This window comes from Nanorana parkeri, unplaced genomic scaffold (assembly GCF_000935625.1).
Source record: "Nanorana parkeri isolate BGI_ZX_2015 unplaced genomic scaffold, ASM93562v1 scaffold1673, whole genome shotgun sequence".
In the NCBI taxonomy this organism is placed as follows: domain Eukaryota; kingdom Metazoa; phylum Chordata; class Amphibia; order Anura; family Dicroglossidae; genus Nanorana; species Nanorana parkeri.
The window spans coordinates 139,875-166,714 of NW_017307941.1; the positions used below are offsets into that span (position 1 = coordinate 139,875).

The window sequence follows — 26,840 nt, forward strand, 5'->3', positions numbered from 1 at the left end:
AGTGTATCTATAGCCAAGACTTTTTTTGTTAGTTTTGGATAGACTGTATTCTGTTGACTGTGTTTTGGATAACTATATTCATTGCATCTTGTTTCAGGTACTCAGAAGAGGAAATACATCAGAAAGTAGGAACTTTTCGCCAGATGCTCATGGAGAAAGAAGGAGTACTGACCAGAGAAGATCAACATGGACGACAAATGTAAGTAAACATTTACCAGGTGAATTGCTTACTTGATCAGAAATTAGATCTCAGCCTATGAACAATATTTACACTGAATTGCAGGATGAACAAAGTTAACCAGTATTATCTAATGTTCTGAATAAACAATGTGTAGGGAATTTGTATCGCAAATGTAGGATCTTAAATACTAGGGATTGGGCATAGTTACATAGTATTTGAGGTTGAATAAAGACCTTAGTCCATCAAGTCCAACCTATTAGGATCTCATTCTAGGAGTACCTGTACCCCTGTATATTACGGTCCCTTAAGAAATCGTCCAAAAGTTTCTTGAACAATTCCACATTATTTGCTGAAATCAGGTGACTAGCTTCCCACTTTCAGCCTTTATTGGGCCTATCTGCTCCTTTCTGTCCTTTTTACTGTTAATATATTGGTAAAAATTTTTGGTGTTCTTTTTACTATGTGCGGCGATATGCTTTTCGCACTCAGTTTTAGCTGCCTGGATTTCTAGTTTGCATTTTTTGTTACATTCTTTGTAGCTAAGGAATACCAATGCCGTCCCCTCTGTCTTATATTTTATAAATGCCGCTCTCTTGTCCTTGATGTGTTGTTTTACAGTTTTATTAAACCCTATTGGTTTAGTCTTTGATCTTTTATTTTTGCTCCCTAAAGGTATACACTTTGAAGTAGCAGTATGTAGTGTGTTTTTAAAACAATACCACATCTGGTCTGTGTTTAGGTTTTGAAATAGGTTTTCCCATTTTATTTCCCCCACTAGGTTGCACAGCTTATCAAAGTTGGCCCTTCTGAAGTTTAGGGTTCTAGTCCTTCCAGTACACTTCCCTTTTCTGTGTTCAATATTAAAAGTAATCACATTGTGATCACTATTACCCAATGACTCCCCAATTACAATATCCTCGATTAACTCTGCATTATTAGTGACAATTGATACATGGAATACATGGAAAAACAAATAGGGCTGCTTACTCACCTCCCTCCTTCTTCCTATCACCAGATACCGTAGCTCACAATAGGAGGATTTCAGAAGCAAAGGCAGTACTGTCAATCCAGAAAGCAGTGCGGAGGTCTAAGTGTGGCCAGCTGCTGATTGACAAACTGCAGGCTTGTGAACGGGTAATGAATATGCTAATAGCCACCAACAGGATTAGTAGCCATACCTGGGAACATGTGGGCCTGAGAATAGGGGTGACACAGGGGGTGGAGTAGGAGGGGCTTATAGCAGTGTTTAAAGTCGAAACATATTTAATAATTGTGGAATTAGCTGAAATAGTGCCAATGTTGCGGCACGCTGTAGCAAGATGAAGAGTTTAATAACAGTGCAAAATATGGGGCTAACAATTGTGAAGAAAGAAGTGTCCTGGCATTGGTGTGAGGGAAAAAATGCCCCTGAGTAAGTTCATCCAAAGTCTCCTTTGTTTCTAGTATCATGCCTTCCACAGCATCCCTTGTGCCTAGGTGTAGATGTCATGTCTGACACAGGATCTCCTGTTTCTATATTTATGTGTGCTTGTGTGTCATGCCTTGCACAGGACAAAAGCAAAAATGTCCCAGCACATTCACCAGCCAACCTGCAAAAAATACCCTGTCTAACTAATAGGTTTAAAAACGGGTTTTAGTTGCACAACTTTTGCAAAATATGTGGAAGCCACACTACCTCGTCAGGGCCCCTCTGTATAGTGCGGTCCTAATGCTAATCTATGAGAGCCTTCATCTTGGAGCATATGTATAGCAATGAATGAATTGGGTACAGGTTTGCCAGGAGGTAGCCCAACCTCCTTAACCCCTTCATGACTGAGCTTGTTTTTAGTTTCTGTTCGTAAATGACTGACACACTTTTGACATTTTTGCTGTGTGATTCTTCCACGTCAGTAATATACTTTCTTACAAAGTGCACCCACACATATTATATATTGTTTTTTAGAGGACAGATAGGGCTACATATTTATATCACATATGTGTGTCTAACGCCTCACTTAGGACAAATAAAATATAAAAAAAGAGGAAAAAACCGTTTAAAAAAAACACTTTTTTCCCAGTTTTGATTTGTAGTATTTTTTTTACAAAACCAGCACAGCTAAAAAAATGCAATAAATACATTCATTTATTTGTCCCTTATTTTATTTTATTTTTTACACATTTTTTTATTTTTTTTACACTTTTCACAATTTTTTTTTTTTACTCTTTTCACTTTTTTTAACTTAAAAATTTTATTTTATTTATTTAATTATATCAAGCAGTCATTGTGAATTAATCTCACTGTTACTGCTTGATAAATTAATACATTTTTGGTTATTATCAGGCTGCTTCAAACTTCAGAACAGCCGATAATAAGTTAGTGACACTGATCCTGCAGCAGTTTAGGATTCAGCTGTTACTAAAGGTTTTCTGATTGTTGCAACTACGATCAGCAAACAAACATTCTTCTTCCAGGAATAGATACATTATAGGAATAGACACATTATGTATCTATTCATGAAAGAAAAAAAAAAAAAAGCCAGTATAGCTTGAGAGAGATATCTCTCGATCTATACGAGCTGTCAGAATGCCGGCAAAAGCCGGCATCTGTGTCCGCTCTGCTGTGACTCTCAGACACCCGATATTAAGGTATCGGGTGTCTGAAAAAGGTTAACCCTTTCATTAATGAATGCCTCTGTAGTAAGGGCATCCATTAATGAATGTTAAAAGCTGATTCTCAGCGATTAGCAGCCCTCTAAAGCAGCAAATAACTCGTCACGTACAGTGTACGTGACAAGTCATTTGGTCCCTTTGTGGCTGGACGTACAGTGTACGTCTCCCGTCACGAAGGGGTTAAAGGCATAGGGACACACCAGAAGCCCCGCACATCACAATGGCAGCTGAAGCCCCCAGTGTGTCCCCACACCAAATCCAACGAGCGAAACAAATGGCAAACGCACTCTTCAATTCATACCTGACTTTAAAGCAAGGTGCACATGGAAGGTTTTTACACAGTACAAAAGCAAAAACGTCCCAGCACACTCACTAGCCAACCTGCAAAAAAAATACCCTGTCCCACTAATAGGGTTAAAAACAGAGGTTTTAGTTGCACAATGTTTGCAAAATATGTGGAAGCCACACTGCTTCATTAAGGCCCCTCTGTGTAGTGTGGTCCTAACTCTAATCTATGAGAACCTTCATCTTGGAACATATGCATAACAAAGGATGTATTGGGTGTATGTGTGCTGGGAGGTACCTCAAACTCCCTAAATGCATTTGGACAGGTTCCCCTGCTCTGCCAAAGAGCTCCAATCACATGCACTACCAGCTCATTCACATTGTCCTGTACAACCCATTGAATTCAAGCAAGTTGCTGGGAAAAACATAGGCAGCATGATTAACCCCTTCATGACTGAGCTTGTTTTTGGTTTCTGTTCGTAAATGACTGACACACTTAATATATGTGGTATGAAAATAAGAAAATCGAAATCTAGAGAATTGAGCCTGGCCTGTAGCGATCCAGTAATGTCAACATTTCCAAATAAGTTCTGGCACGTTTCCAGGTATGTCAATAGGTATTGGTGAAACTTTGCAGGTAGAATAACAGAAAACTGTAAGTGCTGAATCACTTACATTTAAGTGTTTCAGCACATTTTTTTTTATCGGAGTCCATAGTCCTTTAACAAGCCTTATACAACCAAACGTGTATACCCAGATCATCCAGGAAGAAGTAGACGTACAGGGCTATTCATAAGAGGGTGAAGAGTTTGGAGAAATAAACAATCTAGGACAACATAGCGAACTGGAAAGTGAGATGAATTGGAGAATTTTTCCAAATCAGCTATTTTGGCCTAGATTGTTCACTTCCCCTGTCTTCTCCAAACTCTTCACCCTTTTGTGATTAACCCTGTCAGTAATTGTTTAGTGCCATGTAGAACATGTAACAGGTTTTTATAGGCTACAACAGCATTTGCTAGGGTACTTATTTGCATAAATGCATTTCAATGTCAGGAACAAAATGTCCATGGACACCAATGGCTGCCCTGCTGAAGGATTCATTTTACATTATTACCTGATTTACTGTGGAAGAGAAACATTTTCACTTTTCTGTGAAATAACTCATTCTAATAGATGGAAAAGCCAATAACTACAGTAGTCTTGTATTGCGCTACATTTTCCCGTTTGTTTTCTTTTAAATTAACTTTTTTTAAATCATTTACTGCTAGGCTCAAAGTCCATTGTATTGCTAGCAAGAGAATTGTGTATACTTTGATGTATTAGTTAATTAAAAGTATCTCAATTCACTGACTTTTCCAAAACAAATTTTTCCAGTATATCTTTAAAGTGGAATATAATGGCTTAAATTCCAAGCATTATTCTACATAGCTGAAGGCTAGTTTTCCTGAGATATGCCATTACACCTTTTTGACATACCACATTTTACACTAAAACCGGCATCTACATTTTATAAGGAACTTATCCATGCATTTTCTGGTCTAATATATGATTCAAAATTGTTTTCAGAAACAGCTGACTGCATTATTTCTGTCTGCGACAGGGCACATTTTAGGGTGCACTTCCAAAGCAATTTGTACAAATGCTATGTATTTTAGATGTTTTACTAGATTTTTTAAATACGTTTTACTGTCTTTTAGCTTTTGTATCTAAGATGACGAGTTTTTTTTTATCCTAGCTACTTATTAAACTGTTATTGTGCTAAAAAGCTGCAATAAGAATGCCTCAAGGAAGAGCCACCCATAATGCCTCAGCACCATCATGCTCACCATCAACAACATCCTTTCATACTCACTTTTAGATCACTTCTCACATAGAGACAAACACCGCCACCTTTTCGTTTTACCTGGTATTCTGAAAGAGAGCACAGCCAGAAATATTTAACAGCCCAATCATGTGAAGAACAAAGCCAAGATTCAGCAATACCAATTATATCATAGTTCTCCTCAACCACCAAAGCTTTTAACTCTCCCATTTTGCCTGGCAGACTTCTGGCATTGGTGAACAAACAATTTTTAAATTTTTCACTTGTAATAGCTGTATCATTTTTGTAGTACAAATAGTACTGTAATCTCCAATGTTTGTTTGCAACATGGGAATCTCTTTATCTACTTCCGACCTGATCATCCTCGCTTACCCCTCCACCCTCCAGATCAACCCCAATAACTCCCTGCTCAGTGAGCAGTAGACTCCTCAGTGTTGCAATTCACTCTCTAATGTTAGCTTTGAGTAGTGCAACCTGCTCCCATCTGTCACAGCAGTATTCACCCTGGTGCTGTGGCTCCATTTGTATATACATGTGGCACATTGTGCACTGAACAAACCCTTCAACCATACTAGTATAGATTATCCCAGTTACAATGTTTATATTAGATACAAGAAGTTAATAGTACTTACAGGTTAACTACAATTGTTTAAAAGCCAATGTTTTAAGGCAAGTTTACACCACTTACAGTGCGTTCCAGCGCGCTTAGCTGGAACGCACAATGGCTGCCTTTGTCAGCCATTGACTTGAATGTACCGCGCTGGAAGTGGTGTGAACCTGCCTTCAACACCACTTACTTCCAGCCACGTTGTTCACAAGCCTCATACTGGATATTATCTGTGAAGTGATGTTAGTAGTTCAGTATATATAATTGTAATCCTTCTCAAAAGAATTGGGATGCAAGTTATGTCCTGCTGTTACGTACCGTGGTGTGAGCCCGAAGTGACTAGGAGGACCTCCCTTGCGGTTCTGTCTGTGGACCCCTGGGGTTGAAACAGGAGGCGCACAGGCAAGAGCAGCACGGGTGCCGGATGTGGAATGGTGCTCTTCCAGAGGATTCCAGGGATGGTCAGAAACAAGCCGGGTCAGGAGCCAGAGGTACTTGTATGAGCCAAAATCAGGAAGCAGAGAAGAGTCAGGAACAAGCCGGGTAAATCTAGGAGCAGAAAACAGGAGCTGAACACACAATACAGATCACAGGTTGAAGATCACTCAGCAATGGTTCAGCCTGCTTATATAGCCCGAGTGACATCACTGGGCGTGCGTCATGACGCACAGTGGCGAACCGCCACGTCACACGGAGGTGTGCGACACCGGGCCGCCGCATCACACGGAGGTGTGCGACACCTGCGGGGGTGCGTCTTGACCCTGGACTGCGGGCTGAGACCCGACACCTGCCCTATATGTAGTATGTTTAGTTATATCCATACAATATGCAGCCTTGAAAATGGTAACAAGGTGCAATTGTGGATTTTACATTGTTTCCTTTTCCATAAGCCATGTTATTCACAGCATTTAACCAAGAAAGCTAATTTATTTTTGAGCTTTTTTATTTTATTACCCTTGTTAATGTTTTTATATTTAGAACATTGAACAATGTTGCTACAAATTATGTGTGAAAGGTGCCTTTGTCATGCTATTTGTACCATTGAACTATTATAGAGCTTTATTCTCTGTTATTTATTGTAGCAAAATTCCTTTTTAAAATAGTTTGCCTCAACATATCTTCTGGACCTACTGCTGAGCATGCATTTTAATGGTAATTTACATGAAACATAAACCTTTTTTCTATTGGAAACGTGATCAGTATATTACAACATAGGGGTCTATTCACAAAGCTGCCGAAGGATCTGGCCGTAGCTACGGCCACTGTGTTTTGTTCAAGATTATTTATTCTTCATAAGTGCTTGTAATGATTACATGAAGAAATTGCTCCAGCAAGCAATGCTATAGTGTAGTGGTTCTGAAATCTTCTCGCATGTCAAGGACCTCTAGCAATTTACTCACCTATGTAGTAATGATTTTTTTTCTAAGCATCCCCTAAAGCACTAAATATTAGGACCTTATCAGCTCTATATATAACAGTGTTGCTTGCACCGAGCCAGAAAAGTTTATAAAAATATGTAGCAGCTAATGTCTTGTATCGGAAATATTACTTTGTATCTTTACAGGTACGAAATTAATAATGCCTCGGGAACATTAGACCTTGAAACATTTCTAAGGTATTACCTACTCTTTCATATAGGAGATAAAATAGATCTGCAATAAAATAGATGGGTAAACAATACTCATCTGTAATTTAGCAAGAACACCATTAAATTGATCACCAAATTTCTACTACCAAAATTATGATTTGTCAATATTGAAAATTGCAGAATGCAGTAATAGTACAATCCAAGACTATTACTAGGAAGGCATTTACTCAATCATAAATGATTAATTTACTGGTCCTTAATTGATTTAATTTTATCTGCACAAAATCAAAAGACATATACAGGCCTTTTAAATGTATACCTATTTAAATACCCCATATTCCCAAGATCTAAAAAGGCCTGAAATGCTCCCTTCGCTGAGGAATAGAAAAGTATTTAAGATCAAAATATTATTATTATTATTATTATACAGGATTTATACATTGCAAATAGTTTGAGCAGAGCTTTACAATATAAAGTGAGACAGTACAGTTACAATACAATTCAAGACAAGATGGTTATGAGGGCCCTAAAATGGGGGGAGGAGGTGGCACAAAAAGTGGTAGCCGTGTGGGAATGTGTTGTTTAAAAAAGTAAAAGTTCAGTTGTTAGGGTGAGGTATAAGTTTTCAACCAGACAGGTTGGGGTATTGAGGTCCCGGGAATGGGAGATAAATATTGGAGGTGAGCATGGGAGGAGTTGACGAGGAGTGTGATAGCAGGAGGTCTTGGGAGGAGCGGATAGGACAGTTTTGTGATAATTTTAGACGGGGTTGAATATGAGTTGTGAATCATTGAGCCACTGAGCGGCTGGTTAAGGTGGATGAGTCTGGCAGCAACAGGTAGATGTGTCCTTTTAAATCAAGCTTTAAAAATTAGTATAACTGTTTATTTTGATATAACAGTTATACTGTTATAAGGAAGCCCCAGGTGTGGGGAGGAAATGCGTCAAGGGTTACGTGTGGAAAGCTTCCCTGGATTCTCTGGACATGAGATACTCACATTTGTTTGCTCATCCCCTATACAAGTCCAGTTAGGAACGAACATCCTGCCTACTGCCTGCCGGCTTGTGAAATAGAGGTGACGGAGCACAACTGACTGTGATATGGTTTCGATTGGATGGCTACTAAAATCATGCCTTTGCTTTGAAGGTTAGCGGGTGGCTTCCCGCGCCTTACGGGTAAATTCCCGGCTCCAATCTTGCCAGGCGCATCTTACCGTGGAGTGTCAAGTAGTCTTTCTCTCCTTCTGCACAGTGCGGCCGCACACGAAAGACCAAAATCTTAGAAGAAGCTTCCATTTCAGTCACTGAAACCCACGGAGTATCTTGTGCCTTTGGAAAGTGCTGGGAGAGGGGCATCCGCAGCTCCTGCCTGTATTGAGCTACATTCTCTGACAGTAATATCGTCTTATACTGGACACCTCTCCCGAAGTTTTTCTTCCATCTTTACACACAGGACTCTAGCAGGTTCATTTCCCCTCGACCTCTTTGAACTGCAACATATGTGAGTACATTCTCTGATACATTGTTTCTTTTGAAAAGTACTTCAATCATCCAGAAACCTGCATAGATGGTCCTTTACCACACAGGTGGTTTTTAGGCAACAATTGTTATAATCATGCAGGATATATCCAGTGGAATGTTTCAAGTGTTTTTAAATGTCTCTGGTACATGAGTTTATTGTATATGTCTTTTTCTACTATTAAATATTGTATTAATAATTTTGATTTACCTGTTTTGAACCAATCTTTTTAGAAGGGATTTCTAATTTTTGGGGGAACGTTTTTGTGAATTATTTTGATATAGGATGTCCAGCAGCCCTGCAAATAATAGATAATAGATGCTAGAGAGATCCTGGAGATCTGTGTTATATGAAGTGGAAACATCCAAAGCTAATTTTGTTACTGGAAAAAATATAACTACTCATGATTAATAAACTGTTTCTCTATATTACCTGTGGCATCAAGTACTTGTCTATTAGTGTACTAGGGGTATCTAGACTGACTAGAAAACAACACTGAGATGGAAAAGCAAAGTGTCTCCTTATACTTAAAGATAACTACAAGTGTTTTATTCTTTGCATACCTTGTTTCTCTTTTCTCCCCCAGTCTTCTCACAGTGGCCATTTTTACTAAGGGCAGATTAATCCATCTCCCTTTACTTCATGGAACTCTGGCACATGTGACTAGCAAATGTGACCTTCACATCATCTCAGGGGAGAAAAATGCCTTTCCCTGAGATCTTGTGAGATTACAGATTACATTTCCCAGCATTGCACAGCTTATGTTATCTTCCTAGGATGCAATGCTTGGGCACAGTGACAGGAAGTGGATGCACTCTATTTGTAAGTAAATTAAACATATGTTTGTTTAACAAATGTAATATGATTTTATATCAGCATGCTGACGTGATTTTTTAGTGAAATGGGGTAAAGGTCCACTTTGAGTAATGGCTTTCTGTGGATAACTCCATTAGGCCTGAAAAATCTATATATGAATGTAGTGGTTTTCCACAAAGTTAGAAAAAGTGTGGTCATTGTGGCTTGATTCACAAGATCTTGCCTTGCTGGGTCTTTTGGGATAAAATACAAGACATTTGGGAAAGATGGCCTTAACAATGTATGTAGGATAGGGTATACCATACAATGTGTGGAGGGTATTTAGAGGTCCTTGAATTACTATTTGTTTTATACCTTAAATATATGCAGAATGCTAATAGAAAACAAACAACACAAAACACATCCAAATGATATACTATTTTACACTGCAATTTCATGCATTACTTTATTTCTTTGTTTTTTTCTAAATGGGGTGGTACAGAGTTACAACTTCTGTTAGGTTTTTAATGCTCTTTGTGTTCCCATTAGGAAGAACAAACCAATAAAGTGTCTGAAGCCCTTCCTTCTTTAAAAAAAAGTGTTTTTGTTGCTTGACCCCATTGACATGACAAAAAGTGATTGCAAACTCTTCCATACAGGTTACAGACAACAACAGTATGAAACAACAAAAGTAATTTTTCCCCACTTCTTTCAAAATGTGGATTTCCACATTAAATCTCTTGCATATCTGATTAATGTTAGTAGAAATGGCATAGCATGTGATTTTTAAAAAATTAATTTAAGCAAATCAACTTTTTCTTTTTTTTGTTGATCTGCTACACCCTCACCCTCCTCTTGCACCTTTTTATCAGTTACTGGCTATCATACTGATGGCCAGTGGTAAGGTACAAGTGGTAGGTGGGTGTGGGGCAGAGCAAGTATCCATAGAAAATATATATATAATTTTTTAAGTACTCAGGGTTTTACTTTTTTTTTGTGCATCTGGAGGTGCAGTAAGTCCAAAGTGGTAGTTAATGATAATTGTTGATGAAAGATGTCATGCCCTATTCTGCTTTTTCATTTTGGGTTCCTTTCTAATGCCACAGATTGACAATATTATAATAAGTTTTAGTTGTATTATTTTACAGCTTTGAATCTGTAACTGTAAAATAATTATCAGATTTCCTCTTTTCCATGGTATTAATGTATTTTGAGCTTCAATCTTGTCAATCCAGTGTGCAGCATTTATACTTAATCAGACCCAGTCATCCCAGTACATACCATAAGAAGATTTTCACATAATAGCATAGTAAAGTCTTTATCAACTCTCATAAAGAATCCACTTATAGTGAAAGATTGTCATTTTCATAGTCTCCCTTTTTATACCAAAAAAGCTATGATGTTTTTGCATCAAAAAGTGGTTAGCTTCAGTGCAGGGCTGAGTAAAACCTGTCTGACAGTTTATAGGCCTTAGTATGTATGATATTGTATGTTGCCAGGCAGTTTTTACACCTGGAATTCTATAAGATAATCTCACTTTGGTGAATTACACATTAGAACCACGTAAATGTACATTTCCAGAGCTTGGCCCCATTAATTGGCAGTGAGGTCTGGTAAATAGCTCTCAAAGGGTAGAGAACTAATAAGGTATGTGCAGACGTATAGTTGTATTTAATTCTGGTAAAAAGGTGGTTGTCATTCTGGCTCTATACAGAATCAGAGTGTCTGTTTACATATAGTGGGATTTCCATTGGCTGACTGTACATGGATTGACTGTGTAGCAGATGTTGCATCTGTGTTAGGAATTCTGCTAAGCTGGGTGACCCCTTGCTATGCAAGTTAGAGTATTATGGTATTTCCAGGTGAATTAAGCCAGCAGTGGAGGGGCTGAACTGGCACTACTTAGAGCAAGGTGGGCTGGGCGCAAAACGGCCATTTGCAGTTTTGATTCTGTGCCAAAATCCCAGACAGGAGATAAATTGCCAGATAACTGCTTGTAAAACATCCTGCTGCGACCAGTATTGTTTGGGAGATTTTCTATTCAAGAACTATTATACATAGCCAAGATGTGGGTTTTTAGCAATACCTTTAATGTTGCAGTGAAGTTTGTTCAAGTGAGGTTTGGTGACACTTGAGCATCAGGCTTCCTACATAAGGACTAATTCTTTTTATCCATAGTGGCTGTTTTGAAGGACTGTATAATACTGCATAAGCATGGTTGGATAGCCTTTATAAGTTTTAACCATCTCCTTCAAGCAATAATCTGCAGCTCAACAAACAGCAAAAAAAAAAAAAAAAAGTTGCCATCTAACACATATATAATGCACATACTATTTTGTGTTAGATATACAATTTTTAAAAAGTTTCCTCATGAGGGTCCTCTGTGTGCTCATAAAGCAGATTTCTCTTCTCTTTCTTTTCTATTTGATACTATTACCTGGACATATCCTGAAGGGTACAGAAATGGTCAGCACTGCAGGTACATAAACCAAAAAACATGCATAAGATCACTCCTGTTTTTCACCTGCTAAGTATCGCTGATGACATTTTGTGTATTATGCGTATTATGAGAGATTGCTGGCTATTCTGAAAAAAAACGCAGATTTCAATATCAAACACACATGTTGGGCAACTTTGCCTATTAACTGCTAATGTTCCTCCAACCTATCATCATCAGAGTGGCTAAAATGCTAATATGTATCGCACAGGCCTTGCAATATGTCACACAGTGCAAAGCTGCAAGGGAAGCTATGGATGGAAGACTCACCTCAGTCACTGGGGCTCACCAGCAGGGGTCTTTATAAGTTTTAACTATCTCCTTCAAGCAATAATCTGCAGCTCATCAAACAGCAAAAATAAAAGCTGCCATCTAACACATATATAATGAACATACTATTTTGAGTAGATATAAAATTCCCCCTGTTTCCTCTGTTGGGAAGCAGCATTACATTAACAGGGTCACATAAGTAAGTTGGAGGTTGTGGTACTGCATTGATCCAGGTACAAATTATATTACAGTAGGAGAGAAAACTTTCAATTTATCTGATGATGGACCCTGATAGGGGAAATTTTTTTTATCAGACTTAAAGGATATATCCATTGTGTGCATCATATGGGTTTTTGGCCTTTTAAAAAAATCTATAATAGGGGTTGAGTTATGATCCATTGTAATCCAGTTACTTGTGTTAAAGTGGACCTTTACCATTAGCATACAGCTCTGCATCCCAATATGAAATCATCTTAAATTCACTAGCTAAACAAACATATTTTTACTTACAATTTCTCTTTTTCCACTTCCTAGTCTATTTTGGCACAAATGCTGTAATGAGCCCAAGCATTGCATCCTGGGTTAAATCAGCAGAGCATTGTTGGGAGATCTCGTCTGTAATCTCATGAGATCTCAGAGAACAGCATTTTTCACCCCTGAGATGATGTGCATGGTCACATGTTCTAGTCACATGTGCTAGAGTTTCAGGAAATAAAGGGAGATCTAGTAACCTGCCCTTAGTAGACATGGCCACTGTCAGAAGACTGGGTAAGAAAAGAGAAAATAGGTAGGCAAAGAATACAAAGCCGGCAATTATCTAGAAGTATCTATATGTAGATTGCCATTACTAAACATTTCTAAAGGTGTATTTGTTGTTATTTTGAAGATATGGGTAAAGTTTCTCTTTAAGTTATTATAATCTATATGTGAATATATATATAATACTTTAAAAGTCTCAGCCTCCAGGTTGCATTAAGTGACTCAATGTATTTGATGTTCATCATAGTTACTGTACAAACTGTATATGTACATTGTCTTGCCATGTCACTGCCTGACCAATCTGTCTCTTTCACAGGCTCACAAGGCATTTGCAGCTAATTATACACACAAGAGCAGCTGCCAGTCTTCTAACTGCTACATCTCACTAGTCACAACCCCATTTGCTCTCGTAGCAATGACATAGGCCTTATCAACACTATTGGCACCATGACCAGCTCCCGTGCAAGCAATCTCTTAGATACTTAATAAACCTTATTAGGGTGTAGTATCTCTCCATAGAAGTGCCAGATGACCATCCTATACCTATCTTACCATCTGAAATGTCATGTGACTCAAGTACTGTGTGTCTCCATAAGCTCCGTAAAACAGTTGAAGAGGGACTATCAACACACAGCTCTGCCTGTATTACCTAGTGATCTTTCATTATGTTTGGAATCCAGGAATAGTTAACTATGTATATAGAAGTACAAGGTATGTTTTCTATGGATGAAATAAATAAATCCAAAGGAACTCCGGGTAGAAATAAAAAATTCTTACCTTTAAGATGTTACCTTCAAGATGCAGGCAAGATGGCCAATTCCAGGTTTTTCTCAGCACCTTCACTGTGATCAGTCCTAATGGAAAGGCTTACGACTGAAATTTGAGAATTGTGTTTCTCTCATTCACTTAAATAACATACAATGAACAAACCACCTCAGACCCCTCACAGCCTTTCCTAACATTGCAAAGAAAGTTAAGTAATAGAAATGTTAACTCTTAAAACCATAACCCAAGTAAAAGCAGTTTAAACTCCAAGAAGCTTTTTTTGAATATTTTTTTTAGCTTTTGCTGTGTGAATGGGAACATGTAACAAATATAAAATAGATGTTATCCCAATTTGGCTGCAAAAGTGGAAATATACTTTTTTACACTTATTGAACAGACGTAACAATTATATATTTAACAGATCAAAAGTGAGCAAATAGGAGAAGTTCATTGATAGGGTTTATATACATTTGCGTATATGTATTGTTTAATACTTGGAAACTATAAAATAAAAGACTGTAAAAAATAATAAAACCCAGAATATTGTGTCTGTAAATGTAAATTGTTTTAAAGAAGTAACTTTGATTTAGGTTTATGAAGCACTTTTTAACTTACTGTACATGCTCTGCTGATTTGATGTATTATTAAGTGAAAATATTTTTTTCCAGAATAATTGAAAACCATTATTTAGTTCCTGGAGATGAAAATGCAACAGAATATTCTGTGTATGGAGAAGGCTACACCCTGGAATGTGAATGTCACAGTGAATGGTATCATGATGGCTGTACCCATAGAGACTACAGGTAATAGACTATTATATGCTATCAATTTTTAAATCCAGTTGTGAAATATGTATTTCCTTTATTTTTATAACATTGACATACAGTATCACCCAGTACCTTATATCATGGCAATGACACTTATCTGCACCTATAGGAAGTTACAGACTAATATCTCTACTATACTCATACATTCTTACACACACATGCATCTAGGGTCCATTTGATCACAAATTTTACCAGTTACTAGGATTTCATTGCAAAATGACTGTTTCCACCAAAAGCGAAATTTCACCAGAACGAAAAGTCACTATTTCAAGGGTAGTTAGGATCATTTAATACCCTTAAACTATCTTTTCAAGGATAATTTATTAAATTTAGTGTTTGTATTTGTTTTTTTTTCCTTTTTCTTGTTTGTTTGATTGTTAATTAGGTACTGTCGGTTTAAAGAACTGAACCTATAATGAGATATTTAAAAATTGTAATCTATGATAAGGCTAATAAGGGCTATTTTTTGGCACAAGAACAGACCCAGGATAGTTGAAAGAAGCTTTCATATCTCTCAGGAACCATTTAAAGCCTATTGCACCCTTAGCAAACATCAAAACAGCCTTCCCTATCGACTCAAAATGATGAAATGTGTCAAAATCTCAAAGAAATTAAAACTCTCAATTTTGCTCATCCTTCCTAGTCACTGTGAATTATTGTCCTTGCATTATTGTCCTTGCATTGCACATTTTTCTTTGTCCTACTACATACACCTGTAAATATTTTGATATTATATTTTAAAGTATGAAAAGAATATGAACATAATATACATTTTGTTCTTTCTTTTGAGTTACTTTATGCTTAACCTTTATTTTAAAACTGTGTTTTTAAGTTTTGTAAAATCAATAACAACTCTCCTTAACCACTTGACGTCCAGAGAAATTTTTTTTTTTTATAAATTCTTTATTTATCATTTTCATGAAATTTGTAACAAAACAAAATGAACATAACAGTAGTACAGAATGTACTCAGAAGTCGGTCAAGCAAATCCACCATCCCTACTATGCATCATAAGGTTTACATCCTGGACTGCAGCCATAGGCCTGTTCGGTCATAACCCTGTACATTTATCTGGAGTAAACCCGATCTTTCCATACGGCGGTTTAACCACAATCACCGTAATGAAAAAGTGAGGCGGATAGAGGTGAGAGAAAGTGGGGGCGGGAAGAGAGAAGACTAAGAAGAAAGTGAGACAGGTGAGTAGAATAGGAGGGGAGACAGACGTCGTCCCAAGATTCTCCCTCGGGTCCCAATCGCAGCCCCAAGCTTTCCTGTCAGTCACCTGCGTATCTCCCGACTACGGGCCTAACGCAAGTGTAGGAGACTCATCATGTCCACATCTCCATCCCCGATAGGCCGTCCGTATGTGGAAAACTCGCCCCCCACCCCCTCGCCCCTATGTATGTCAGTGTTGCCTTAAGAAATGCCCAATCCACCCTATTGAATGCCTTTTCGGCATCCGTTGATAGGAGAATGGTGGCGATGTCAAGTGATCTGGCTAGGTGAATGGCATTTAGGGCACGTGTCGTGTTTTCCTTGGCTTCCCTTCCCGGTATGAACCCCACTTGGTCGGCATGGATTAGTCCAGTCATATGGGGCAACAGTCTGTTGGCTAGGATCTTTGTAAATACCTTTAAGTCTGCATTTAGCAAGGAAATCGGGCAAACGCCTGTCCCCTAAAGGTCTGGGAAGAGAGAAAAAGGGAGAAAGAACACAACAATTAGAAAATATTTAAAAAACTATCAATAGAGAATCAAAAACTCCGGGGTGCTGCCCCTCAGAGTTGTCCTATGTGGGGAAGTAACCAGAAACATGGAAACTGTGAGCATTCCGAACTCGAGCGCCCGATATCTAATCATTACTAATTAACATAAACAGTGAGTCCTGAAAGTAAGCTGGTGGTGGGACTTATACTAGCTCCCTGAAGCGGACATCTATTAAGGACACGGCTAAAGGGGCTCCCATATGGCAAAGGACTTCCAGAGCCCAGCTTATGAAGCCGCTCGGCAGGGAAATGATCCCCCCCCAATCAAGGCACATAACTTCCCGGCCAACTAAGCAGTAACCCCGACTGGACCCGTTGAAAGCTGTAAAAGACTCCAGGGCAGAGTGAGCCACATCTGCAAATACAACAGGGCCCCGTAGGACCTGTGCTCAGGTAGGGTGCTTGTACGTCTCTCAGTCCCCGAACAAGTAACCGTGGTTCCTCCGTCAGATCAACTGGCGGCCCGTGACGGCGGGGTATCCCCTTTTCTGGGCCGTAGTAGCAGTGACAAGGGCAGGGGTGGAGGGCAAACATCCTGTCTTGTACCCATTGGGCCTGGCGGCAGTCCCAGTCCGAAAGTCCCCTCAGCAGCCTTGGCCCTCAGCGGATAGCTACAGCGGTAAGGCGAAGGTTGGTCAGGGCCTGCAGGTGGGTAACTTGCAGCTGTTCAAGCACCCCTAGCCGTGAGGCAAATGAGCCCTGGGTATTCTCCAGGGAAGTCACTCTTTCATCTACCCCCTGTACCTGCAGCCGTACCGCCGTCAGCTCTTTCTTCATGGATCCCTCCAAACGTTCCACCATCGAATCCAGGTCCGACCTGAGGGCCGCATACAGCCCTCTGAGTTCCGGTCCCGAGATCGGAGATTGCGTCTCCAGCGTAGTAGAGGTGCCGGGGCGTGCCGGGGAGTCCGGTTGGAGCCTCAGGGGGGTGAGTATCGGGGAGGCAGTCGGCAGATCATCAGCAGAGGAGGCGTCATCTTCGGCTAACTGTGAGCGTGATTCCGCCAAGCCGCTGCAAGCCACACGTGTGGGCGCCATCTTGGATCCCCTGGCCCGCGGCTCGGGGGCGGCTTTCGTAAAGAATCCGCAAAGATCCGGTTTCGGTGAGGATTTCGGGGTCCCCTTTCCTTTCTTCTTTTTGGACATGGCCCCAAATCCACACCGTTTAAACAACACCAGCCTGAGATATCGGACCCGAGGTACGGAGCTCACGCGCTGCACGTCCTCACAGCTCCATGTCCTGGCCACGCCCCCCCAGAGAAATTTCTTACTATTTGCACATACATGATAAAATCTGAATTTTGGCTAGAAAACAGCTTAACAATTATATATTTTCTGAAAGCAGAGGACCTGTAGACAAAAAAAAATGTTAGTTGCCATTTTTTATGTCGCACTGTATTTGTGCATGTTTATCAAACTAGTATTTTTAGGATAAAATACAGAAACAGAATATAATACCCAATTTTTGGTAAAATATAAAATACGGGGTCACCCTGGGTAAATAGATACCAAAACATCTCAAGTCTTAAAATTGCGTTCGAAACTGCAAAAAACTAGAATATCAAAATTTCCCATAGGCAAGGCTTTAAAAGCTTTTACTGCTCATCAGTTTAGCGTGACCAGTGATTAACGGCCCTAGTGGTATTGCTCTCACTCCGACGTTCGCGGCGGGATGTAACATTTGCGGCACAATTTTTGTGTTTGCAGGTAGGCACATCCAAAGCATGTATGCATTGTATGTGCGAGTACGTGGAGGGCGGGGACTTTAAAAAAAAAAATTTTTATATGCTACTTTCATTTTTATTTATTGTTTACACTCAACTTTATTGCTATCACATAGAAGGCTAATAATCCCCCTATGTAATAGCAAATAATATGTGACAGGGCCTCCTCATGGAGACATCAGGGATCTTTCAGTCTGCTAATGTCACCTACGGACCCCAAAGAAGCTGATAAAGCTAAGATCTGCTTCATCAGCTTCTTCTCCTGGCTCTAAGAGCCAGAGAATGTGCACAGTAATACCGGATGTGATGTAATACACAAGTGAAGTGATGTAATACATCGGCAAGAAGCCTGCTGATCTCACTCTGATCTGTCAGGGGAGACCTGCCGTGCTGGTCCTGGGCCTGCATGGGGAGCAGCGGAGTCCAGGGAAGCCAGTAGCAGTGGGTGGGGCATACAGCGATACAAGCGTTCCGGCTCCTGTACAGCAATCGCTGCTTGTTTAAAACGATACCAAGAACATGGCCGCAGCAGCCGTGTTCTTGATATAACCACTTCATGAATGAAAAATTGTGTTGGAACTTAAAGTTAACCTGTTCCCAGACTATACACTCTAATGTATTTACATATTCTAAACAATCAGTTAAAAGAAGTTTGAAAAAAATCCTCATTCGCCGCTATATCAAAAGTCATTGTGGAGAAATTTGTCTCAAAGTTCACAAGACAGGCAGTGAAATCTTAGCCTTTTCAATGAAAGCAGATCTTTGTTGTGCCCTTTGAGGATCTTTGAGAACAAATTATTTCACATTATAAGTAGCTAGAGATGTCAGGTATGGCTTGTTTTTAAACTTTTACTGTTTGTTAAAGGAGAACTATAAGGTGAGTGCTTTTCACTCACCTCATAGTTCATTGTACCTCTACAATCTATGGATATATAATTCAGTTGTTTTATGTATATGCATAACAGCTATGATCCTATGCCCTAGTTATTCTCTAAGATAGTTGCTGTCAAGACCTGCATAGAGTAAAGCATGTAGAGTATCTGGCTGTACCTATGATAATAGAATAACATATTAACTGCATAAATAGTGTACAGGTGTGCAACACCAACATAGGTGGAGAGATTTCCCAGTATCATCACAAGCCCACAAGTTTTTTCATCTGCAACTTAAGCTAGAGTAATGCAGAGAAGAGATGTAGTTAATAAAAGGGTTTTTTTTTAGGGACCCCATAATCAGTAAGTAAATTGATTAAAATGTTAACCTTTTCCCAGACCAATAAATGTATAACTTCACGAAACTCTAATAATTGTCACAACTGGAGTGGAGGGAAGTCCAGATACAGTGGGAATAATCGATTGTTGAAGAGGAGGAATACAACTGTCTTCTTATATAAAAGGATGTGCTTATGCCTCAGCAATTCTCATGAAAAGGTCAAACTTCTTATACAAGGAATATATTTGTTTGGTTTGGTGATACACATAAGAAAATTTAGATGCTGAAGGTGAATCTAGGAGTGCAATTTAATGTATTGGAGGTTTTGCTTAACCACTTCTGCTCTCGCACATTTATACCCATTATAGACCACAGCATTTTTTACACTTTCACTATGGGCCAGTTTTGGGAAGAACTAGGCTCTCTTTTGGCACTGTTGTTTTGCAACAATGATTTTATTTTCTGTGTAATCTATACACAAAACGATGTAAAATAACAAATGAAAAACATGTTTTTTTCTGATTCAACAGTGTCAGCTTAATACTCACACATTTGTATAATACAGTAATATTTTTTTTTTTCCTTTTTGCACATTTTCTTGTTATGCAGCACTGAAAATCAATAATAAAACAAAGGAATGGGAATGGAAAAAAATGTAAATGGTAAAAAAAGAAGAAACATAAAAGCTAAGGGAAAAAAGGGAAGGAAGCTAATTAGGGCTGGTTACATAGTTACATAGTATTTGAGGTTGAATAAAGACATAAGTCCATCAAGTCCAACCTATTGTGTATGCATTTATGTTTGAGCAGGTGTGTGCGTGTGTACAATAATAAGATGTCACTCCTCTGATCTACATATGAATTAAAATAGTAAACACAATGAAACAATACATTGCTTGATTGTATTTACTTAATAAGACTTACAGAATGCCAGTGTCATTTTGCACAGGGGTAGCTGCATTTTGACAGCTGCGCTTTGGCAAGTGAGCTGGGCATTAGAGATGCGTCCTACTCCTACTCACTCTGATGGTAACATACTACATCTTGTTTTCTCTCACCTATGCACTCCTTGCAACCTCTCCAACACCCCTTTCTCGCTCTCAGACCACAATCACCCGGAGAAACCTTAGCCACCTCGACCCTTCTCTTCTCTACTCTGCTACTGACTACCTCTATGACAAAAGCCTATTTAGGGAAGCCTATCCCACCTCAACCTAACCGCTCAACCATCACGTTCTCAAACAATTCATCCCCACACAGCTACCTCCTCATGTATCACTTCCCCCTCCCTTTTAGATTTTAAGCCCTCAAGGGCAGGGCCCTCCTTACCATCTTGTCTTGAATTGTATTGTGATTGTAATGTCTTCCTTATATTGTAAAGCGCTGCACAAACTGTTGGCGCTATATAAATCCTGTATAATAATAATAAAAATAAATTCATCAAGGTCACAGAATCTTCATCTTGTAGTCAGTGTTGTTAAAGCTTTTTTGCTGATGACATGCCTGCATGGCCTTCTTAGTCAAAATCAGTCATAGCTTCCAATGTGCTAATTCTCTTTCCTGTTCTTTGATTTGAAGTTAATTTGATCCACCTCCTCCTTGAAGTTCAGATTTAAAGGCCTTTTTAATATTGTTGAACATGTGCGCCACTGGTTGACTGCAGTCATTTTATATCAGATGTCAGCCTAATTTTAAAGATGAACTCCAGGCAGATATAAAAACACAAATTGATGCAGTTCTGTAATAATTATTACATCATTAAATTAATTTTCTTAAATGCGAGCAGTGTAAGTACCTAAATTTAACCTGGTATCAGCCTCTTGCAGTTCCTGTCAACAGAGCTAGAGCATGAGAGGAAAAATCAGCACATCAAGCAAATCAGTTCATGTGCTGACATGCGGATATGAAGTGAAAGCAAAGTAAGGGCTCAGAGGACATGACTTGAATGATGTTGGCCATCAGACTGAGTACATCTAGTGACAGGAAAAAAGTACTGTGGGGGGAAATCTAGATTAAAGGTGAATATCGAAACAAAAGCTGGTTTTGGTATTTTATTTTTTAATGGGATATTTATTTTTTATTTTGTTATTATTTGCATTCTGCTTGAATCCTCCCTTTCCTTTAGGCAAAATGTCAGCTCGCCCTGCTACGTTTTTTGGGCACTTGTGCCATTTGAACAAATCTTGGGCTACAAAGTAATCGTCCTTAGTTGCCAGACATTTTAAGTGGCAGATCTGCATATTCATAGCTTTCCACAATATAACTATTACTGTCCTTACTAAAACAGCATGCAAACAGCCTTAGATACTGAGCTCACAGTAGGTGCATCCATCTGCTCAAGGACCCCTAGATTACACCTTAAAACAGTTTAGCATTAGCAGACTAATGACAGATGATTCGAGGTTTCAGTGAATCAATATGAAAAAGCCAGCACTTTCAGCAGAAGCTTCAATAAAGAGCCCAAAGTGCATTAATCCATTTAAAAGATTGCTACATGCTTATGCAATTCAGACTGGTGTCCTTACTAGTAGTAGTAATGATGATTTAGGGTTACCTGCTATTCAATGCACAGCCATATACCTATCTAACTTCATCGCCAGCATAAACTCCATATGTGAGACCTAAAAAAATATCCATATTGAGTTTTTTTGTGACATTTAATGAATTAAATCAGACCTTGAAATCCTCAATCAAAAAAATCTCCAAGTGCTATGATAAATTACCTCTGATAGTATGACAAATAAAATACATACTTTCGAGTCCATTGAATCCAGCATTGTCATCTCAGCGGTCTTTCACCTAGTGCAAGTTTCTTTCTGCCATCTTTGTTTTTTCATATCTGTAAGCTGGCTGTCTCTTCATGATTCTTGCAGCTGGCTCCCTTATGACGCAGCTCCAGATCTCGTGCATGTGCAGCCACTCTTTCTCAGCTACAGGAGAGAGACACTGCATTATTTCTCTTTTAGTGAAACTACTGGGATATTCCAGGCTAAAAAAGGAAGATGTGTATGTCACCTTCACCTAGGCAAGGAAAGTTGAAATAAGGGGGTATCTGCTGATATTATAATGTACAGACAGGCTTTTAGCATTTATAAAGTATAAAAACTGTATTTTGTTAGGGGGGCGTGGCAGATTCGTTTGTTTTTTATGTTCTTGAAAAGTGGGATCAAAGCCAAAACTACTATATATTCAAAATTATTTCACATTTACAGGTTGTCTGCCATTTTTTCATTACAAATTATGCTATAGCTTCTTTTTGTGCTTTAGGATAGAAATTAAACAAAAAAACATGAAAGTTCTTTATCTTCTGATGCTGTTTACTGGCAGTTCTCTAGCAAAATGCTTTTAAAATGTGCAGCTTTTCTGTACATAAAAGTGAGGTTGATCGACCAGAGGCTTGCAATCACAGTGAACCTGTTTTCAAATACCAGGCTAGTGTAGGAAAAAATATATAATAAAATGCATAACTTGATTGATTATTTGAAGTGAATACAGGTTTGGTAAATCATGATCACCCTAGGATAGGAGAGTACAGCTAAACTTTGTTTGCTTTCAATGAAGTTTGAACTAATAAGGATAAGCAAAATCTAGAAATTAATATCAAACGGGCACTCTCTTAGTTAACATTTATAAAGGCCCACTTGTATACTTAGTCACGTAAAGTTGTGTAACTGAGTGTATTTAACACCATGAACAGATGCATTTGGTGGATTCTTTAACATGAAAATCTTTGAAAATGATGTTTAGAAAATTTGAAAGAGTTTAGTGTGAGAAAATAAAGTGATGATGTGATGGTTGCTAAAACAGGTCATGGTGATGACATCAAAAGCAAAATGTAGAAAGCAAGAGATAATAATTATTATAGATATAAAGCAGAATGTTGAAAAGCATTATAGTAGCAGGAGGAAATCTTCCTTCTTGAAAGAATGCGCTGAACCAGTTATATCTTCTAATATTTCTGCTTCAGCTGTTTTTTTAAATTTTGCAGTGGAGATTTTTCACAAGTTGCTTGCTAAAACTATCTAAATATTCACAGAAGGTGAAATAATGCCTATAATCTCCTTGACACTTCAGAAAATCTGACCCATATTGGTATGTCATACATGAATAACAATTTTGACACCATACTTTCTCTTTTAATTATGGACTGAAACAAACATGGAAGATGTTATATAATGGTACCTTTCATATGTCTTGCTTGAGCAAACATTATCAGTCAAATGCTCTGCCTTACCTCCAGTCCTCTCTGTTATTCTATCATTTATGCTGCATCTGGAGAGTTGCCTCTGCAAGCAGCTCAAAAAAATTAAATTAATTCTAACAGAAAGAATTGGGGCGCGTAAGAAGGCCACCTCTGCTGATCCTGCACTGATTGGTTCTTTCTACCAGTTATTTGAAATCATTAACTCCTAATCTCTTGGTGAGTGCTGGGCATCCAAAAGCAATCATTGTTTGTTCTTTCCAGCATTGCACGGGTAAAACATCCAGGGATTTTTTTTTCTTTTTTTGCAGCAGCTACTACACGCACAGTACACATTAATCATCCAGATATTTGTAGAAAATGCTTTGAACGTATAAGCTGCTTGAACTATTCAGCTGCACAAGAGGCTTAGAGGGAAAACAGAGATGTGTCTTGAACACCCAAATTATAAATACAGTAAATAAAAACAATATCTACAAAAACTGTTATTATTCTTTCAAACCAACTTGATTGTTAGAATAAAAGACACAAGTACTATAAGTGTTTTAGTACTAATTTAACTTTAAAATACATTTTAAATCTAAATAGCATTATTGTTTTGGGCACATACCAAATGCATTTTAAAATGCCATCATAAGTGCCTTTTGTCTCAGAAATCACTTCTTACAAGCACCCTGTGTCTCTTCTTTTCCCTGAAGGACTGTTACATCTTCCCTTTCCTACACTATAGTTTCTCTTTAGCTACTTCATTAGTATGGTTATTTTTGATCATGCTCAGCCACAGCATGAGAAGCTCTTCATTGTATAGTTCAGCTTGCTTTCCTTCCTTCCTGGTGTGTAACTACATGAACAACATATTAGATTGTGCATTAACATAGACCTTCATGACAGGATCACCAGGTAATATTATAATAGCAGCAGGTTTAAAATTGTTTAAAATTATTTTGAAATGACGTAAACATGTTGAAGCTTAAATGAGATTTTAGTGATTGCGTTTAACCATTAAGCACTACCCGCAATCCTCAAGATCCCACACATGCTTACTGAAACCTTCACGCTCCTGTGCATAACCTGCCACTCTTGTCATGAGGCTCAGCGAACACATGCCAATTAGTGGAGCACTTGGGGCAAATGGGATGGTACATGGATTACACATTAACTGTTGGTTGGGAAAGCCTTCTTTAGTGAGAGATTTCATTAATCCCCAAAATATATGTCCATTTTTTGTCTATTCTCAAACAAGGTATTATGGGGGAGGTGGGAGCATAAATCTCACACTGTTTCCCAAATTAGGCATAGGAGATCAAGGAGTTTTTTGCAAATCTTTAAAGTGTATCTAAAGCCAAAAATGTTTTTGTTTTTATTTAGTTTTGGATAGAGTGATAAGGGAAGTCTGTGTACCTGTAAGTAAATTCACTTTCTCTCTCTATTTGTTGACCATTGTCCAGTCTACAGGATAGGAAGTGAAGAGGAATCTCCCTAGTTAGGTACAGATGGTTTTAACCATTTCCTACGCAATCAAAATGAAGAAAAACAAAAAATGTGGGATTTAAATACCTTTAAACATCACTTTGAATTTTCTTTCTATGTATGATAAAGATTTTTGAATTTCAAAATATTTTATTGAACAAAAGTAAAGAAACATGAGAAACACTTGCATAGGCAATAATCACAGACAAGTAGAAAAAATAATAGTCAAGTAGCATGTCAGAGTAACTATAACATGTGCAATATATAACTCCAACAGTCTTACATTCAATCTTATCAAGTAAAACACAATTAACAAAACCATATGGTAAAGATTTGTAGTTAGTAATTTATTTTTGTGGGTTTGAATGACTCTATTTGGCTTTCGGCTCAGCTATTCTTCTCGCTACCTCCAAGGTAGCGAGCAGAATAGAAAAAAATGTAGATAAGTGAAATTAAAAAGTTTACAAATTATTTAAATAAATGTAAAAAAATAGGAAATTGTTTTTTTAAAAGTTAAGAAAATAATAAATATGTTTTTTTTTAAAACAGTGTGGGCTCCCCCTCCCAAACCATACCAGACCCTTTAGGTCTGGTAGGTATTTTAGGAGGGACCACAAGTTAAAATTAAAAAAAAAAAAGTGTGTGGTGTTCCCCCATAAAGTCATACCAGGTCCTTAAGGTTTGGTAGGAATTTTAAGGAGGAACCCCCACCCCCAAAAATGGGGACAAAAAGCCATTGAGTCCCCCCTAAAATTCCAAACCAGACCCTTGATCCGAGCACAGAACTGACAGGGCAGGAAAGGGGGGGGATGAGGGAGCCCCCCCCCTCCTTGCCATGCCAGGCTACATGCCCTCGGTACTGGGTACTAGGTACTAGGGTCGCCCCTGGAAAAGCACCTCGTCCCTGTGCCGATGGCGACAAGGGCCTCTTCCCCACAAGTCCTGGAGCGTTGGTTGTGGGGGTGCGGGTGGGGGGGGCTTATTAACATCAGAGTACCCCTTTAATAAAGGGGCACCAAGATGTGCCCCCCCTAGTGAATAAGTAAGGGATATTTGTGCCCCTACCCATTCACTAATGGGTTAAATGAAAGTTAAATAAAAGACCAGACTTTAATCAAAAATCCTTCATTTGAAAAACACAACAAAGGATTTTTGACCTTTATTTTTAAAAAATGGATCCACCAACGTAATCCAATACATAAATAATAAATAATGAGAAAAAAATTACGCACGCCGACCCGACCACACGCGATTAACTCCCGCCGCATAATGTAGAATCTGACAGATGCCCGCAAAATATAAACAATTGGGCGGAGCTAGTGGTGACATCACCGCTAGCTTCGCCCAACTGTTTACTATTGGCTGAGACCTGAGAGTCTTCTAGCAGGTCCCAGGCAAAAAAGAACAACTGGGTGGAGCCGGCCATGACATCACAGTCGGCTCCGCTCAGTTGTTGTTTAATGACAGATCAGCATCCCCATGTCACTTGGGGACACTGATCTGTCATTATAACTGGGCGGAGCGAGCCGTGACATCATGCCTCGCTCCGCCCAGCTGTCATTTGCGTGGAGAATGGTCGGCCCTTCGGCTGACCTCTCTCCACGCTTCGGCTGTCACAACGGATCAGCTGAGCCGAAGCGTATGCGTTCGGCTCAGCTGAGCCACTCGGTTACCTTCGACTGAACCGAAGGGCTCAGGCTGCTGAAGGGAGCCGAAGGCTCTTCTATGAATAACCCTCTATATCACAGTAATAAACTGTTAGTGTTGTCGTTAGGGTTAGGGGATTTGAATTGCAACACACTTAGCCTGACAGTAGGCCTAATTTCTGTAATTCTGATATACTGTATAAGGGATTAAGCAGATCACATTCGTACGTAAAAGTTCTAAAGACTATATATATATATA

At 38.8% G+C, this 26,840-nt stretch overlaps 1 protein-coding gene across 1 annotated transcript in view; it reads left to right on the forward strand.

The window, feature by feature from the left end:
- SRRM3 (serine/arginine repetitive matrix 3) overlaps positions 1–26,840 on the forward strand; it is a 211,495-nt gene that overhangs the window by 133,061 nt on the left and 51,594 nt on the right. The window contains exons 3-4 of the mRNA XM_018571096.1: positions 98–199; positions 14,406–14,540. Coding sequence (XP_018426598.1) covers positions 98–199; positions 14,406–14,540 — 237 coding nt within the window. The remainder of the gene's footprint in view (positions 1–97; positions 200–14,405; positions 14,541–26,840) is intronic.